At 31.7% G+C, this 18,484-nt stretch overlaps 1 protein-coding gene across 1 annotated transcript in view; it reads left to right on the top strand.

Annotated features, from left to right (window-relative positions):
* Positions 1 to 16,208, top strand: part of Setd3 (SET domain containing 3) — a 32,595-nt gene extending 16,387 nt beyond the window's left edge. The window contains exons 5-9 of the mRNA XM_068772768.1: positions 9,942 to 10,050; positions 11,561 to 11,688; positions 13,882 to 14,081; positions 14,918 to 15,104; positions 15,953 to 16,208. Coding sequence (XP_068628869.1) covers positions 9,942 to 10,050; positions 11,561 to 11,688; positions 13,882 to 14,081; positions 14,918 to 15,104; positions 15,953 to 16,055 — 727 coding nt within the window. The 3' untranslated portion in view covers positions 16,056 to 16,208. The remainder of the gene's footprint in view (positions 1 to 9,941; positions 10,051 to 11,560; positions 11,689 to 13,881; positions 14,082 to 14,917; positions 15,105 to 15,952) is intronic.
* Positions 16,209 to 18,484: the final 2,276 nt, after the last annotated feature.

Below are 18,484 nucleotides of genomic sequence, written 5' to 3'. Positions count from 1 at the left end.
AGTTTTTAAACATGCCTTTAAGAATTTTCTGCAGGCAAATTAAGTCTGTTACTGGTTCAATAGAAAAAAAAAACGGATTTTTTCCGCAAGTTTCCCTCCTTTTTTAAATACGAAAGTGATATGCACGCGTTAGTTCGCGACAGCTCGATACGTTCGAATGGCGGAGTGGAAACGACAGGCAGCCCACAAAGCGTGGCTTTGTACTAAGATGAAAATTGAACAATGCATGTAAGCAATGAAAAAAAGAAAAGCCGCTCCTTTCTTCTCCCCGATTTACATAAACTACGAAATAATTGAATCTCAAACGTGATGCTTTTGTTTGTTTTATAACGGAACACAATTATTACAAATATTTTCATAAAACTGTAAATGTTATTATTTATAATTATGTTAAAAAAACATCCGCAATTATGATAAAAGGCTGTAAAATTTTGCATAAGCTATATCAGTATATTATAATGAATATAGTATATGTCGTATTGTAATAAATTGCTGAAAAAGTTCCTTCGCATTTTATACGATATATCGTGACTATTTTATTATTATACAAGGGCTATTTTATTTGATGACGTTTTGTAGGTGATATTAGTGATATTAGGCCATTGCTGTAAAAATGATGAGATTTATTTGTCATCACAACCTGCCTGATATATTTTTATTATTATACTTTATATAAGTATTATATTACATTTTTAATATTTAAGAAAATACGACAAATAAGACAATTAATTTCCATCAATGTAATTTAAAGAATAAAAATGAACTCGCTGTACCCGCTATTAGGCTCTATATGTGTCTTAATCAATTATAGATAAATGTAGACAATTATGTAACAAGCTGTCATACGATGCGGTAAATATATCCCTTTATAAACTAAAAAAAAATTATTAAGCACAGACACTGCCAAAGGCTTATTCTTATTATATTTACTTCAGAGTGTGTTTATGATAAAGATGGTCAGAAATAAAATGTACCAATTTTGACAAAAAAATGATTAATACAATCATTAAACAAATTACAATACTTACTAAGTTTCTTGTTAGTTTTTCTAAGTAGGTGTCGCGTTACAAACTAACGTAAACTTAATTTTAAGCTGTCGATTATAGATAATTGCAATGATTTCATATAATTAAGCTATTGGTGAAAAAACTTGATGCCTGGCTTAATATTTCGTATCAGATTTACTAATTAAAATATTAATCCTATTACTAATGTAGTAATCTATTTTGAGAGTGTTAGTAACTATGTTGAATTAAAAATCTTTTAAAATAATTGATTTTTATATTTTATGTTAATACAAAGTTACACATACATACAAAAGGCCGATAGTTTTAAAATTTAATTGCTATACTATATGTTCAACATTTTTTTTGGTTAATAAGTTTAGGTTAGCCTTTAAATGTGACAATCAAGCCATGGTCCGCTTAATAGTGACCTTATAGTCCGACGGTGTTTCGATTCGGTGAAATTGTATTATGTAGCGTCCCGAGCGGAGACTCTTCAGTGAAGCCCTGAGTTTCGATAAAAGTGCTTTTAGGCGCTGGGCGCCCCATACATTGCTCCATCGAAACCGCGGAATGTGCAAATGCTTTTTAGACTGCAGTGTAAACAGGACAAAAATAGAAAAACGTTTTCAAAATATTCATTAAGAACCCTTATCTCGGGTTCTATGAATTGTTATTGTTTACATCTATGTAAGTTCATCGCGTGTTCTACTGTTCAGTAAATTCTACACGAATGGACCGTCCGATGAAGTATTCGCCAGTTATTGAAACTTTTTATTTCCGTTTATAAACATGGCACAAGTATGTATGATGCCTGGACCAATGCTCGTGTGATGTGAAACGGAATGCGCACGCGCGTCGCGTCGTCTACCGCGCGGAATGCGTCTTACGGGTAGATATCTGTATACACTCTCTCATCACCGGTTAGGCATTTTTGACATATGTACCAAAGTTATTGCTTAAATTCAAGATTATTGTCAAACATAAACTACGAATAACATGGGTTACCATCAGGGCGTGTTGTCAGTGATGAGTTATGGATCTATGACCTGTTTGTTTACGAATGGCCTTATGAGAAGAATCAAGGTCACTCAGACAATAACTCAGAGGACTTAGCTCGAAGCTTTGTAACGATTTAAAAAATAAGAGATCGGTAGTACCACATTTAACGACGTAGAAGAATTGGTAGTCTAAAGTGGCAGCGGGTGGAGCGATACGAGAAATATTACTTCATACTTGATAAGTACCACAGCTTACTTTTAATAAAGAGGTGCTGGCCACCCTAAAAGTCCACATTTTTGGATAGTTATACGTGTTTAAGCATATTATGTTCATTCAACTATCGATTTCATTGTTTTTTTTTTAATGATTTTCATTATTATTTTTTATTTTAAACATTCTATTTTCTTAAAAAAGACCAAAAAATTGCACAGAAGCTTAATAAAGTATTTTAGAAAATATTTTATTTATTTTATTATGAAAAAAGAGCAAAAAAGCTATGTAAAATCGTGTTAGGTCTAGCATAAACCTTTGCGTTATGATAGATGTTATGTTGTTTAATATTTGAGTTATTTATTCCTGTTTTAACTAGTAAATACACACAGAAAAAACAATTTTATAATGTTATGTAATTTTTATATTTTGTACATAAATGTATCTGGAATATCCTGATGTAACCAAACAGTGGTTAATCTATGCAATTAAACCTTATCATTTCATATTATATCCTTCAAACACGAGTCCCAAAAATGTGAACATCAGAGTAAAAACACTGCTGCCTTTTGCTTATCTGCTTACTATTCGTGCTAGCACATGCGTTGAAGCTGAATAATTCTTTATTTCGGCTTTAATCATTCTTTTTTATTGTTTTATATATGAACTATCACAATTATTTCACTTTTTACGTAATCGTAACATTATAACCATCCTAAATAAATAAAATAGCTTTGTTTTCAACCTAAAATAATTATAGTATATAATAATACAATTAATTATTATCATCTTAAATCCTAAAAATAAAAAATGTTCGAAACAAACTAGTCTACAATTGTCACATATTCTTCTTGGTGCCTTTTTAGGTCTGAAACATATCAATATAGTGTCAGTAATTGTGTTATTTAGTACTGTTACTATTTCCAGAAACCGTAAAGTTTAAATTGTGTGACTATGCATATTTGCATAATTACCCATGGGCTGAATAGTATCGGGCCTAATAAAGAAAACACATTTTTTTTTTGGTTCAAAATTACCTTTATTCATCAACGTAATTTTGTGTAATACGTAATGTTAGAAGAAATCACGCGGAGATCAGTCAAAGCGTCTATAAATATGCACTATAAACAACTAGTAAAAACTTGTAACCAAATAATATAAACTGATCTGTGATAGATCAGTTTATATTACTTGGTTACAATGCACATGTTTCTTTCGACTAGATTTCTAGCAATATCTCGCTACATTATGTTACATAAGTGTAGACACATGGTGATGACATCGTGCGACGTAATCAGAGCATCCAGTGCAGATGTGAGCAGAAGAAAAAAAGTAATTGCTACTGGCTGATGAAAGGCTTTTACTTTTTAAAAAAAACCAGTGATTAGTTTGCTATATTACTAAAGGTAATTAGCAATTTACGAGTGAGCTTTTTGCGCTTACATTGCAATTAACAAGGTGCACCGTCCCGTGATATTAACTTTAATACAAAATAAAAATAAACAATTATTATATTGTTTATTGTTTACGGAAAAACAATTACACCTGAACATTTTAATCAGAAATTTTACGTTTTTCGACACAGACATATAAATAAAACGTACGCAGCTTTCTAATCGTACATCACATAGTTTTGATCACTGGTTATTATCAATTAATATTTTTTGTTTGGCATGTTACGACCATTTTATTATAATTAATTTTGTAACAATATATTGATGAAAGAAAGTCGATAAAATATATTCAATTTTAAAAATTTTTGGCGGGCCACATAAACATAGTTAACAGGCCGCGTGTTGCTCATCCCTGACCTATTAAATTGTACTCATTGTATTTATTAATCACATCTCAATTTTTTATATGATGAAAACAATTAATATAAGTATAGAAGTCGTAAATAAATGTTCATTTATAAATAAAGTATTTATCAACACTATTGTACACTTGAGTGACAATAAAATTACATTGAAAAGGAAATATAAGAAATAAATAAATAACCAAAATTTGAACAATTTATACAGAGGTACAGGCGGCCTTATCGCATGATGTGGTCTCTACTAGACAACCTTCGAATGTAGATGAGAGAAGTGAAGAAAAGAGCACTTTAGGGTGTACATATTAAAAAAAAAACTATAAACATAAGTAACACATGGTGTTTTAAGTTAAAAAAAATATTTAAATGAACACGATTGATTTTATAACGCATATCGTATATTCTACCATATAATCGACTTTCAAACGTTTTGCCGAGATCGATGATATTCGAAAATTTATGTAATTACACAGCTTTCTAGTGCGTCCGTTTACGGCGTTACTGGCAGAACTGCTTATACATCAGTTCTGCATTATTATAGATTTGTTCTATCATTGTATAATATCCAAGAATTTTTTTTATTTTTTTAAAAATTACCATTTTAACAAAGGCTAACGATTGTTTTATAATATTCGATTATCGATTCGATTTAAAATAGATTTTTCTGAAAAAAATATTGATAAACAGTACCTACTATAATGCATCCAACCGATTCTATTTGAAATCTATGCGGATGTCCAGCTGTGGACTTGCTATGACTTAAATGAAGGTGATGATGACTATAATGTTTATAATATCGAAGTTAATACTTATTCTGAAAAAAAACATATTTATTAGATTTATTTCTTTGAGAATTTAAGTTTGAATTATCAAAATATCATTCGTTATTATATTCATTAAGTATAAATGTTAATTTTATTCAATAAAAAAGATATTTATTTCTAGCGAGTTTCAAAGATAACCGTTGACTTAGGAGCAGGTGGCCATGTTTTACTCTGTTATCAGTACGTCGTGAATTAAAACACGTAATTCCTTCCGCCGCCGCATCGCCTAACGCTTAGAAAGTCGGAATTCTCGCATCAGTGACGAAGTCATTCGTCTATGTGGTGGTTATTAGTTTTGATTCTCAAGACGTCGGTCTAATAACACAATCACCCAGTTCCCGAATGGCCCGATTTAATTTACGATTAATCTCTAGTTAATGATTGATTAACATAAATTGTTGGAACACCTGTACACAATGTTGAATTTATTCATTTGATCACCGATTAACGGTCGAGCGATAGAAAATTTAGTTTCGGGAAACAAAACTATCGTTTAACGTCTCTTTTAATAAAATTTCAGTTTTTATTTTGAAAATTACTCTAATTCCTCTCATAAATCATAAATAAAGGGTTGTCGAAAACGTAAATTTTTCACGATATATGCTGTTTGGTATAGTATTCGTAATTAATTCTCGTTCGTATTTTTACTTCGACTCTGACAATGTCATTATAATTGCTTTTTTTTCATAGTTTTGATAAAAATATAACGAAGTAAAAAAGCCTAAACGTATAATCATACCTTAAATAAGTTATAGAATGCTTCGCCTTTCTAACCCATAGCTCGTTAACAATAGTTTAAGAATGGGCCATATGATTATTTTCTTAGTTAATAATTTCATACTTATAGGACTGGACAGTTTAATTACAAGACATTAGGAATTCAGTCTATTTGGATTTAAGTATATTTATCCAAAATAATATAGAGAAACTCTCTTTTACCAGGAATATTGTATAAAGTTATAATTTAATAAGTGGTAGCCCAGAGGTAAAGGACGGAGACGCGATCGTAGGTCGCGATTTTAATTCCCGGGATACAATCTTATATAATTTAATAACTCACACTTTGTGCATTAATTATAAAGGATTGCTACTGCTCACAAATAAGTTTCTAGCATTCTTCCGTACTATTACATCACACAGCGATCGCCCACTAGTCTGCTAAGCGTAGCGATTATGATATTTATATCCTCATAAACATCTTTGGAAGAGACTTATGCCTTGCAGTAGGCGTGTATGGGCTGAAATGACGACCAAATTAAATGCAATGAAAAGCGAATCTTGCCAATACTATTCTATCAAAAGACCTATACATCGACATTGACTATGAAGATATGTTAGCATTTCAGATAACCGTTAAAGATTTTAGAAACAGTTAAGAATTATGTACATACATCAGACTAACAAGCTGAGAATACTCTCAATTTGTTCGAAGAGACACCACGAATGAGAGTCGTGGGTCATTGTTACCCTCGTACAGTTTCCCATGAAATTACTTTTACTTTCTTGTGTGCGAAATCTATAGTTATTATTGCAACTGTGCATGTCAAACAAAAACTTAATTTATATTGTTGTGGTGTCTATTTTACTTTAGGTGTTCTAATTTTAAAATTTACTATGATATAAACTTAAAACATTAAACTTTACCAATATGTGCAATGTTTTCTATGATACACAGCGTAATACATGTTGAACAACGCTTCTCAAATCACGTTGACAGATTTTTTTTTCATAATACATTTTGGTAATGCATTTTAGTGTGCGATTGCAATTTTATACACGAAATTTAAATGTCTATTACTAAATGTTTATAAAGGATTTTATATTACCGAATAAAATATCATCAATAATCTCATTAAGAAGAAATAATTTCGTAATTTTAAATAGACAAACTATTACATCGTAATTTAACAATACATTTGGAGTTGGTAAGTAAAATAAAAGTGTTAGTTTATTTTTACGAATTCAACATTTTTTTTAATCTAGATTCGATTATTCGATTATTAAGATAAGTGTATATTCCAAGTCATTAATCAAATGAAAAGTAATGTTTGATCATGGCAGCTAAGTTTTTAAATACTGGCTCGATTTTGATCACACCGCGAATGAAATGACATCGTTATTATTCACAAAGAGTGAAAAATAATTACGAATGAGTCATTAAAAAAATCTATCTTCATACCGCACGAAGCTTAGGTACTTCGTAAATTTTATCCTAGTATTTTTTTGACCTTTGATAAATGATGTTTGATTGCTAGCATTTCAGTTTCAAAGCGCTGAATAAGTTCAGTTTAGACTAGGCTCTTGAGCTTATTTACTGTCGAAGAGCCTTTGGGCTGTCAAATTATTTGCTTCAATGGATGCAGAAGCTTCGTGGAACAACAAGATTAAGGCTTCAAAGAGAGATCATTACAAAACCACAAATTATCGTTGAATGTAAAACGTTTACTTTTTAGATTTACGCGAATATTACTCATGATAATCAAACAAGTTTTTAACGAATTATATGGAAGAAATTTTTGTGACTTCTTGATGTTTTGTCATTCCTATATGTGAGGTGATGCAATGCACTTTGAAATAATAAAAAAAATGCCTTCGTAAATTATTTAAACGTTGTAACGCCTTAAATTGTTAATAATAGTGTTATTAAACAGCGGCAATACAAAGTTTGGGAGCCATTGACAGATTATATTACTTTCGGAGACAATGCACTGTCACTTTCAACGAGATGATATTTACGTAAAACGCGCAATGTCTACTTGACGTATTGAATGCCGTGAAAGCCTACACTAAGTATTAACATAATTTATAATAATACTATGAAGTGGACCCAATGAAAATTTTAATGCAATATGATTTATGGTTTGTAGATTGAATTCTTTTAGGCTACGTGATTGGTTATAAGCATGAGATTTAAAAGGGTGAATATATAGCTCAAACGTTATCAATAAATGTATGCCTTGTCCAATAATCTGAAATAAACTAACTAAATTGTTATTTGTTAACTAAGTTAGCTGCCAAAAACCTGGGTATTCAGGGAAAGTCTTGTGAAACAATCTGTATATAGCACAAGTTCGGTTATGTGAAGATTGCCTTAGCCATCTAAAGGATAGACCCACGAAATTGTATCGAAGCTTTGGGTTCCACATAGAGACCAGCTAAGAGGCTTGTTGGTTATTATCAACCAAAAATTGGTTATTATCAACTATTGTTGACATATGTGAAAAGTTGATAGTTTTTCGGTGTTTTATAAATTGAATTTTGGAGAGTGTGCGCCGATGTTACATTAATAAGTTTCTCCATGTTCTTTCTTCCATCGGACGTGAAGACTCACGGATTCACGACATCTATACACAGTTGAAATCCATTTAACACGCACTTCTAGTTTTGCTACTACTTTCATAGTGCAAACAGTCAAGAAATGGTCAACCTTTCGGCGTCGTTATTTCCAGTTAACAACAACTTGGCATTATTTAAGTAGAGAGTGAAAAGGTATCTTCTAGGCAAGCATCTATCATCGAAGACCAGGTCTTCGTTTAACATCATGTGAAACAGTGAAACAAGAATTATTTGAGCTTTGCCTGTAACCAATAAAAAGCAATGGTTTCACGAAAAATAAATAGCCTTATAATATAGTAACAATAAGCGTTTTGAAAATTCGGATTACTACTACCTGTAGCATCACTGTAGAAAAGATACGTGGAACGATAAGGTTTTACAGGGTTAATTGGAAAAAGATGTAAAAGCTTTAGAGCTTTCTGCTGACAAATGATCTATCTATTAACCCAATCACATTCGCAATGAATACGTTGTCAAATAAGCTTATATTGAAGGTTATATGATTGTAAATACTTTCTTGGTATAAATGTAATGTGCGTGTAAAATATTAATACTATATATTTTATACGATATCAATGTGAATCAATATTACTAAAAGATTATATTAATTTAAAAATCATTGCAATTTGAAGTGTCCGTTTTGAATTTTGCTAAACAACAAACAGTGGTTATTTGTTTTTTTTTTTTTTTGTTCTATTAGTGAACGTGCGTGAGTTTGCAGGAAGCATTCATAAATGCCCGGCGACTGTTAATGCGTGCTGCTGTTATGAAAATACCATTTCTATCCGTCCGCCGGCTTGTTGACACTCGCGTTTTGTTTCGATTTTATTCGATTATCGACGCTAAATCGATTAGCGAGGCACTCGTTTTTGTGCATCGTTTACGCCCGCTAAAAGCAGTAACTTGCCACTATCTCTTTTTTATGTTTATTAGGCAGCTTTCGATTCTTCGATATCGAGTAATTAAATTACATTTATGCAGTATTGTTTCAATTAGACATATGTGTGCCATAACGCATATGAACAAAAGGAAGGAAACATTCTTGAGAAATGTTTACTTTGTATTAATTGTGTTTATTTTTACTCACGTGACGTAATTGACTTTCGCTTGCTTATTCTCATAGTTGTGTTCTGTTATAATACTCGGACCACCATTAATGCATTGAAAATGTTTCCTAAGTTAGTAAACGTTTTAGATCAAAGAGGTAAAATATAGATCATCGTCATTGTTTTAGCCGTATAACTTCGGCTGCGTGACATAGGCGTCCCCCATAAATTTCTAATAAGATCGTTTGGAAGCGACTTGCAATCAGTGTCTGGCGGCGACCTTAACGAGGTCGTGTGGGTGCGCAAGCCTAACAACTTTGTGATTGGTCGTCCTACGCTGCCCTTGCTGGTCCATGGTCTCCACTCCAGAACCTTAAGGCCAAAGCGGCATTCCATGCGATACGTGATCTGCCAATTGCAACTTCAGTGTGGCAATCCACTGGACTGTGTAGTGTACAATCCTCTCATTGATACTCACTGATTGGTTCCGGAGCATAGCTTCATGGCTAATAGTTATTTTAGTTAATGCTACGTATAGTGCCATATTTTTTATATTATGACAGCTCAGTCTAAGCTTTTTGTTTCTCAATGTACACCTGTTTTAAAAATTATATTAAATCTATATTTATAATATTTTGTATAATGTTATAGAAATATCTTCATGTTCTATTTTTAATATATTCATTGATAAGTCTTTATCATTCAGGTGGGCAGTTTCAACGGTGATGACTCGGCAAAATATCATACATCTCGCCGATAGTGCTACTAATGCATTCATACCGCTCTGGGACATGTGCAATCATGAACATGGCAAGGTGAGATTAATGTGACACCTGTTATCAACGTGGTAATGCTATTATTACTGTAATAAATTTGGCTTGCGCAAACTTACTACATGGTGGTGCCAGAGCATCTTTTTTTTTAAACTTTAGTGACTAAATTACTACCATACCACGATGTTACACGTCATGGCGTTTCTAATCTTCTAAACAACTTTTCCCGTCTTAACTAGCACAGTCTTTGATATTTAGTATCCATATTGGATTCATTTAAAACCCCTGTTCATGTTTGAATTTTTAAATAGAGTTCATTAAAATGCCTAAATAAGCGATCTATATACTGATATGTAACACCAAATTATACATATCATAAAAAACACATTCATTTATCTAAATTTATATTCAAATTCCGAAAACAAACTGTTGCACGGTAAAGTGTTCATTCAAGTCGAACTTGTTTTATAGTATACAAAACTTTTTTTGAAATTATAGTCCCTTTTCATCATAATTTTAATCATCCTGTACCGTTATTAATTAATTAATATTATTACTGTTTAGGATAACTATTAGTGACCACTTTGTATATATTGAAAAGCAAATGACCCGAATTTGACAGAAAGTAGAATCATATTAAGCTCCCTGTGGATCCTTCAACTTAGACTAACGGGTTTCAAATGCGCCATTAAATATATTAATTCATGTCCAAAAAGAATTTTAAGACAAATTACTCAATGAAAGTGTTCTAATCCAGTAACGTTTTTTTTCTTCAATACATTTATCGGTTATTGTTTACCATTTCTTGACTAATGGTCGGCTTCTTTGTATTCACCTGCATAGTTTGCAGTTACGTCACAAACAATTGTCAGGAAGGCATTTCAGGTGCGTCATTTCGTAGCAAAACACGCGCCAGCTCTCTCTTAGAATATGCAAACACTGTTATTGGTTCCAGTGAGTGTTTTTGACGTCTTCCTGTTTTATAATATTATTTATTACAGTACATAAACATCGTAATGTCAGTCGATAGATGTCTACTGCGAGACTCTTGCGCGACCGGCACCTATCGATATTGATTATTTCTTCAGTTCACCTAGTTTTGTGGTGTCTCGTCTACCAGCTAATTGTCGCTACTCCACAACTTTTCAGCCCCAAAAGTCCGACGGTAGCCCTGCCACTTCAGACAAGTAATTCGTCGGTGCCCTGAGTTCTTCTGCGGATCTCCTCATTTCTGTTTCGATATCTGAGAATTGCCCTATCCGTTATTCTTTTGGTAACCTTGTGCTTATAAAACCCATCATATACGATTCGGATGTATATGTCATCATTGGCTACACACACTTGGAAAAAAATATTGAATAAAATTTAAATCCTTCCAAAATATATGTAAAATAATTTTAACGTTGTACCAGTACAGCTCTTAAAAAACGAATTAAGAACAAGTTTATTTATTTTTACTCAAAGATGTAGCTGCAAACTATACTTACAAACCAAAGTACATAGAAAATTTTTCTCTCAACTTAAATATTATTTTATTTCATGAACAATCTAGATTACGACTGACTTTAATAAGGAAAAAGACCAGGGAGAATGTTACGCTTTGCGCGAGTTTAAGGCCGGAGAGCAAATATTCATTTTCTATGGAGGAAGATCTAACGCGGACCTGTTTCTGCACAACGGGTGAGTAATGTAAAAATATTACACGACATTATAACAACGACATTTAGATAATGAAAAAATCTATTCAATAATTTTAATATTATTTATAGTCTTTAAGACAACTGTTTTCAAATTCAGAGTTATAAAAAAATAGTACCGGTCACTTTACAAGGCATCTTACTAATATATTTCGAAACATGGACCACATCACGGTAAAAGAGTGTACTTAATAAGACTTAGCGCGTTTGATTTTAAATAGGTACACACACCAATATATAAGATGATTGGTTATGGATATAAAGGCTCTAGAGAGAATTTATAGCTCAGTTACTGTCTATTGATGTGCGATACATCCGATCCAAAATGAATAGTTTTAGAAATAATAAATCACGTAATGATAATATAGTAAAAAAAAGCGTTTTCAAAATCGGATTAATACGTGTTAAAGTTAATAATTATTTACTAACTGTCCCTGCAGATTTTGTAATGCCAGAAGTTATTGGCCACTTTATAAATTATTAGTCTTGCTGACAAACATGCTGTATCATTCACCCCATCAAAGCTTTTACATCCATAACAAGTACAACAACACACAATAAGAAGTAATTAAGACAATCCCTCTCCAACTATAAATAAATATTAAGTTCAACTTAAAATTTTAATACCTGGGACATTTATTCCATGAGTTCTATGCAACGCATACAGTACACACAATTATCGTTGGCGTAGATTCAGAAATGAGCCTTAATGTAATGTATGCACATTACGTTAGAAAGTTTATGCAACAGAACATAACCTCATTGGAATCACGTAAGGCCCTCCTAACAATAACACAAAATCCACAGTATCTATGTTAGCATTATCGCATTTTCAAAATTGTTTTTAACATGAGAACTATTACCAGTTTCTATACGACGCAATATCAAAATGAGAAAATATTATAAATTGTAATATAATTGATAATACATAAAATGAGATAATTAAGTTAGCTTTGGTTACTGAAAGTTATCGTGGATGAGTTTGATGATTAACAGTTATGGAAGTATTAGCGATGTTTCGAATTACGTATGGTACCCCTACAATATTAAACAATATGCAACGCATGCAACGTTATTGTATTCTAAGCCAAACGCAATGTGATATAATCTGTTCATAACCCGAAGCCAGTTACCGACTGGTTGCATCATGTTATGTAAATATTTTTCCATTGTAAGGTTTTTTCAGAAAAACCAAATTTGTCATTACGTAAATGTTTCGCTTCGATATCTTCTATTTATTATATCTATATCCTCATTTCATTGATTAAGATTATTATCTATTAGGGGGTCCAGAAAGTAATGTCGTTTCTGTCGACATATTTTACAGAAAAACCTATTGATTGTATACTAGATGGCAAAAGGTTGTTGTTCAGAAAGCGACATTACTTTCTGGTCCTCCTATACTTCACATCCTTTTTTTTGCAAATTGTGATGACTATATTTTAGGAATTAACCTGTTTTTTTTTCTTTTTTTCTTTTTGGGCGTTAAGTATGATTGGTAAATATTCCGAGTTGTGAACCAAAAAAAATAAAATAACTTGTAACTTAATTTTAAACGCAAGCTGTATGCTAACTGTAAGTTGGTAGATTACATTTAGATAAACAACTTATTACGAAATTCAGTACGATGTAACATTAAGGAAACTATCGGTAGTAAAAGACTTGGCTATGATTGTCTCAAGAAAAATTTAATTTATTAATAAATTTAAATTGTTATTTAAATTTATTAATTTCTGAGTTTCCAAAATATTTTAAAAAGAAAACTAAACATAAGCAAATTTTTAATTATAGGTTTAAAGAATTAATAAGAAAGTCATTACAAGTCTTGTGTGACATAAAATTATTTTTTATTTCTATATAAATATGAAATTTTGTCTATTAAACGTCTTTCATTTCATTTTCCATTAGGTAAGTCCATGATTCCGCGCTCATAGAATTTTTGGTTCTTAACAGCAAAAACTCAAGTCTAGTTTAAGGTCCCCATAATTGTTAAAAACTTTAAAATTTAAGAAGTATTTTATAATTACCGTCACGATTTGGGAACAACGATAATGTGATTCAATCAAAACGTTTAAACTTGCGTCTGAAAGGGACAGGGTTTTCTGTAACTGAAGTTTAATATATACTTTCAAGTTATTAATTTAAGTAAACGTTTAAAAAAATATTTTAATTCAAGGTTCGTCTATCCTAACAATCAGCATGATACTCTCTCGCTGTCGTTGGGCGTGAGTTCCGGCGACGTGGCCCGAGAGACGAGGCTGTTGCTTCTGGGCAAGTTGGGTTTAGCGGGTGTGACACACTTCAACCTGTACCAGGGCGACTCGCCAATTAGCCCTGAACTACTTGCTTTCATACGGATATTTAACATGAATCAAGGTGAGTATTGTTTACGGACTAATTAATATAATGTCACTATTATAGTCGCAGGACGTCCACAAATAAACATAGGACTTTATAGAGTCACAAAAGGAACGGTAAGAAACGGCTAGCTTATTAAGATCGATCTTGACAAGCTTGTCTGACCATCTTGTCGTCGTATGTTCTACGCTGCGCTTGTCTGTCCGAAGTCTCCACTAGAACTTTAAGACTCCAGTGGCCATTCCAAACTACTCTACTTAAGTTCAATAAGAAGAAACCATCAACTGCAATATATAACTGTCTATCTTTACTACAGTATGCTTATATCAACCTCCTCTATAACAGCATTAAAATTATTTCAAATCGAGCACGCCAATGTTAGTTTTATAAACACGTAATACAAAAACTAAAATAAAATCATTTATTGACCTGTCAGATAAATTTTCCAATAGAAAAAAAATACAAAACAAGTTTAATACAAAAATGAAATGTTTTTTCATTTATGAATATTTACAAACGTTTTTATTTTTAGTTACAAAAATAAGTTTTCTGTTGCGGGCACAATACTTAATGTTTAATGACACACGATATTTTTAATTCGTTGCACATAAATATAGAGAAACCTCAAACCATACATTTTTGTTATTATAAATAAATTAAAAATTACTTTAATTACTACGATCCATCGTTAGTACACTATACTAATACTATATAATACTTTATACTGCATCCTTGTCCCGCTGTTATCGTAGTTTTATACCTTGTATTTATTTATTATTATATCCATACTTTTCACAAATTTTGTATATAGTCTCGACTTTTACAAGCTATTGGGATATGTCCTTTGATTGCAGAGGAACTAAAAAAATGGTCAGCTGAGGGTCTTCCTGGGGATCTGGTATCTTCGGACCCTAGCAGCGTAGAATTAGTGGGTGCTGAATTAGACAGGCGTGCTTACACGTATTTACTAACGAGGTGCAAGCTTATACACGCCTCCTATAAGAAGAACCCCGATGAATCTCCCCCCGACACTGCGCATAGGTAAGTTGTGCTATTTTTCCGTGAACTCGATAATTTAATATTATTCTTATAATGTTCTCACTGCTTGGTCCCAAGCATTCTCTCAAAGAGGATACCGACGATTTATAGTGCGTGTAAAAAATTCCTATTAGTCGTTTATATTGTATTGTGGTTAAGTCGCCAATCCTGTCAAAGCTACAAAAAATAGTACGTATGTATTGTTTTGGTTCGAAAGGAACCATTGTAAAATATGCGCATGTGTTAAATTCGTTAAACGGAGATGGCCTGCCTTCAAAATTAGAACCTCCATAATACCGCGCTTTCTGAATCTCCGGTCAATGCTACGATATTGCGATAAGTCTCCTATAAAAATATTTAAACCTATTTGTAAACCAAACGGTCTCGTTGGAGAGATCGGCTTTTATATTACAGAAGTTGCCAACCTCCTATCATATTAGGTAGAATCCTGAGAAGAAGAAGTTGGAGCTTCTTTCTGCTAATACTTTCTGTAATATTAGTTATTGTTGTCCGGTTATAGCTATTGTCAAGTCAGGTTTCAGTCCTGTCGGGCGCCCGAACCAAACCCGTTGCTGCCAGAACCAAAACAGCCCAAGCATTTCAGTCAAAAAAATTATGAAATGTTTTATATATAGTATTTCCAAATAGCAACCACAAATAAAATGCTGACATTTTTTGATTTAAACAATTATCGCTTTAATTCTTTACAAAAGAGATGTTAGAGTCTTTTTTTTAATTTTGACCATATAGGTCAATTAACATAATAAAAGATAATATATTTAATATGTAATCTAATGTACTAATTTATAATGTGAAAATTAAAGAAAAAAATATTTATGTTTTTCTTTCAGGAAAAATATAAAACTGCTCAAGCAATGCGAAGTGCAAATTTTGGACGGTGCCATAAAGTACCTGGAAAACATTCTAGAAAAACTTCCCACCACAGACAAATGAGATTAATCCTACTCTACCGAAACTCTGTAAAAAACCTTTGATATTAGATTATTTTTACATTATTTTATAATTTTGATAACTTTTGGGAGACAACACAACGAATTAAGCAATATTTTTTTTTACTCTGTTAATAATTACTTTTACCTGTGTTCGTGTACCTTATATAATTTATTCTTTTTGTATTGTGTGTATTAATATACGTTGTTGTGAAACCGTCTTTTACTTTAAGAAGGAAAAGTTATAGTAGTAATCTAGGTAACATCTCGAAAATTGCAATATCTCAAAGATGAAAAAACGCATATAATAGATCCTATGGAGGTTACGCCATCCCAACAACACAAGGATAGAATAATCTAGTTAAACAGAATATTTGAACTCGATATTATTATTATATATAACATTTAGGTTGAAAGCATTGATCGTCAATCGATCTCCATCTTCCAGTAATTTCATCAACTTCACTGTCGAGAGTAAAAGGTACTACCGTGATGATGACTGCCTACCGTGTTAGGAAATAATGTCCAAAACATACACATAATGAAGTAGCTCAAAGAATTGCTCGTCTGAAATGGCAGTGGGTGGCGCCCGTGCAACCTATTGCCGTTAGGACCGAAAGGTTTTCGAGTGGCGACCACGAGCCGATAAAAAGGGCGTGGGCTGGTCGCCCACTAGGTGGACAAGCAATATGGTTAAGTTGGTGGGAGATTACTAGACTGTTAGCGGGCACAGCATGAGCGGTCATTATGGCGATCTATATGATAGGCCTGTACTTTGCAGTAGGCGCTTATTGGCTGAAAAAAAGTCACCGAATTGATGACATACCACAGATACTATTTTACTAAAAACTTATTAGTTATATATACAGATATATCAATTTGGTTTTACTATTGTAATTAAACCTTACTACATTTTTATTAACATAAATTTATGTATAAAAAGTTAATGGTATTTATAACATCTTCGGTAAAAATACTAAAGACAAAATGCTCGTTCCTAAAATATCTGTCGGAATAATGTCATAGTACCATTAAGCCTATAAAAGTATGTACAAATTAAGAAATTGCTACAAACTACGTATTTCTATGGAGAAAATATTGGTATCTCGTGTATTTTAAAATGGATATGGCAATTAAATAAAAAAATGTTGTCATGTTCTCCTTAATTTATTTGGAATTCACAGTGAATAACATATGAAAAGTATTATTAAACATAACTTACCAGTACTATTTACAAATTTAAATATTTCTCAAAGCGTAACTACATGTATAAGGAATAAATAAATTAACGTAATTTATGGAAGTTTTTCCTTACTTAGGAATTTTAACTAGGCGAAATATTTTGATGCTATAAAGTTCAAGCCTTTATTAAATAAATGATCTATTTACGAATTCGTGTCCTGAAACGAAAAATTTGTTAATGGCTATCAGACTGATCAAAGCTTAATTCAAACACCGCTAATAATGTCAAAATTTAACAGATACATTTTCGAATTTATTAAACCAGGGGTCGGCAAACGATGGCTCATCAATAATAAGCAACATATCATATGTTTATTAATGATTTTTAAAAATTTTAAAGCTGGTGAGATTAAAATTTTAGAAATTAACCTTACAATAAAAATTAACTGAAATTGCCTATATTTTTTGAGTGTCAGTGTCAGCGGGCACTGTATAGACATTTTATACATATATCTATGTACACAAGTTTTATTTAAACGAGAAGCAAAATCAAATATGTAAACATCAAAGATAAGGTAGTTAATGCACATAACACATAGTTATTTCTTTCAAACAGTCTACATCAAAATTTTACTTTTCTTGCTCTGGAATGACAAATATGCCGACCCCCTGTCAGATGAATAGGAAATTTGGTTTTGCAATTATACATTAAATATCTTGGCGGTGGAAAAATGTTATTCGTTTCATTTTTAAATTACTTAATGGCGATTTGTTTTACATAGCAGACCATATTCTAATATTGTACTTTACTATACTACTTAATTTATCACAATGCTAACTTAATTGAAAGCAAATAGGAGGAGAAATATTTTATCATTAAATATAAATCCTCGCTATTCGTCTTTTATATTTATAAATTTTTGTATGATTATTATTTCCAATTGCCTGTATTTACATCTTTAAAATTATAAACTTTCTTTTCTATTACCCTTCTAACAAATATTAAAATTCAAGCAGTTTATGTTTATGGATACTAAGGCCGTTGATCACTAATTATGTTCAAAACAGTAAATTTTAATTAGCAACGTTTTTGTGTGTTGCCATCACGATTAATTTATCCGGAATAATTTAAGTATTTGTAACTTTAGAAACCAAAATTTCATGAAATGTAAATCCGTTATTTATAAAAAACATTATTTTTTAAGTATATTCAGAAGTAAGTTTTAATCTTATGGCGTTTGAATTTGAAAG

This window comes from Battus philenor, unplaced genomic scaffold (assembly GCF_028537555.1).
Source record: "Battus philenor isolate CCGP_79_NKW_IND1 unplaced genomic scaffold, ilBatPhil1.0.hap1 SCAF_11, whole genome shotgun sequence".
NCBI classification, from domain to species: Eukaryota; Metazoa; Arthropoda; class Insecta; order Lepidoptera; family Papilionidae; genus Battus; species Battus philenor.
The sequence above is the reverse complement of the archived record's forward strand: the minus strand, read 5'-3'. Positions and strand labels throughout refer to the sequence as shown.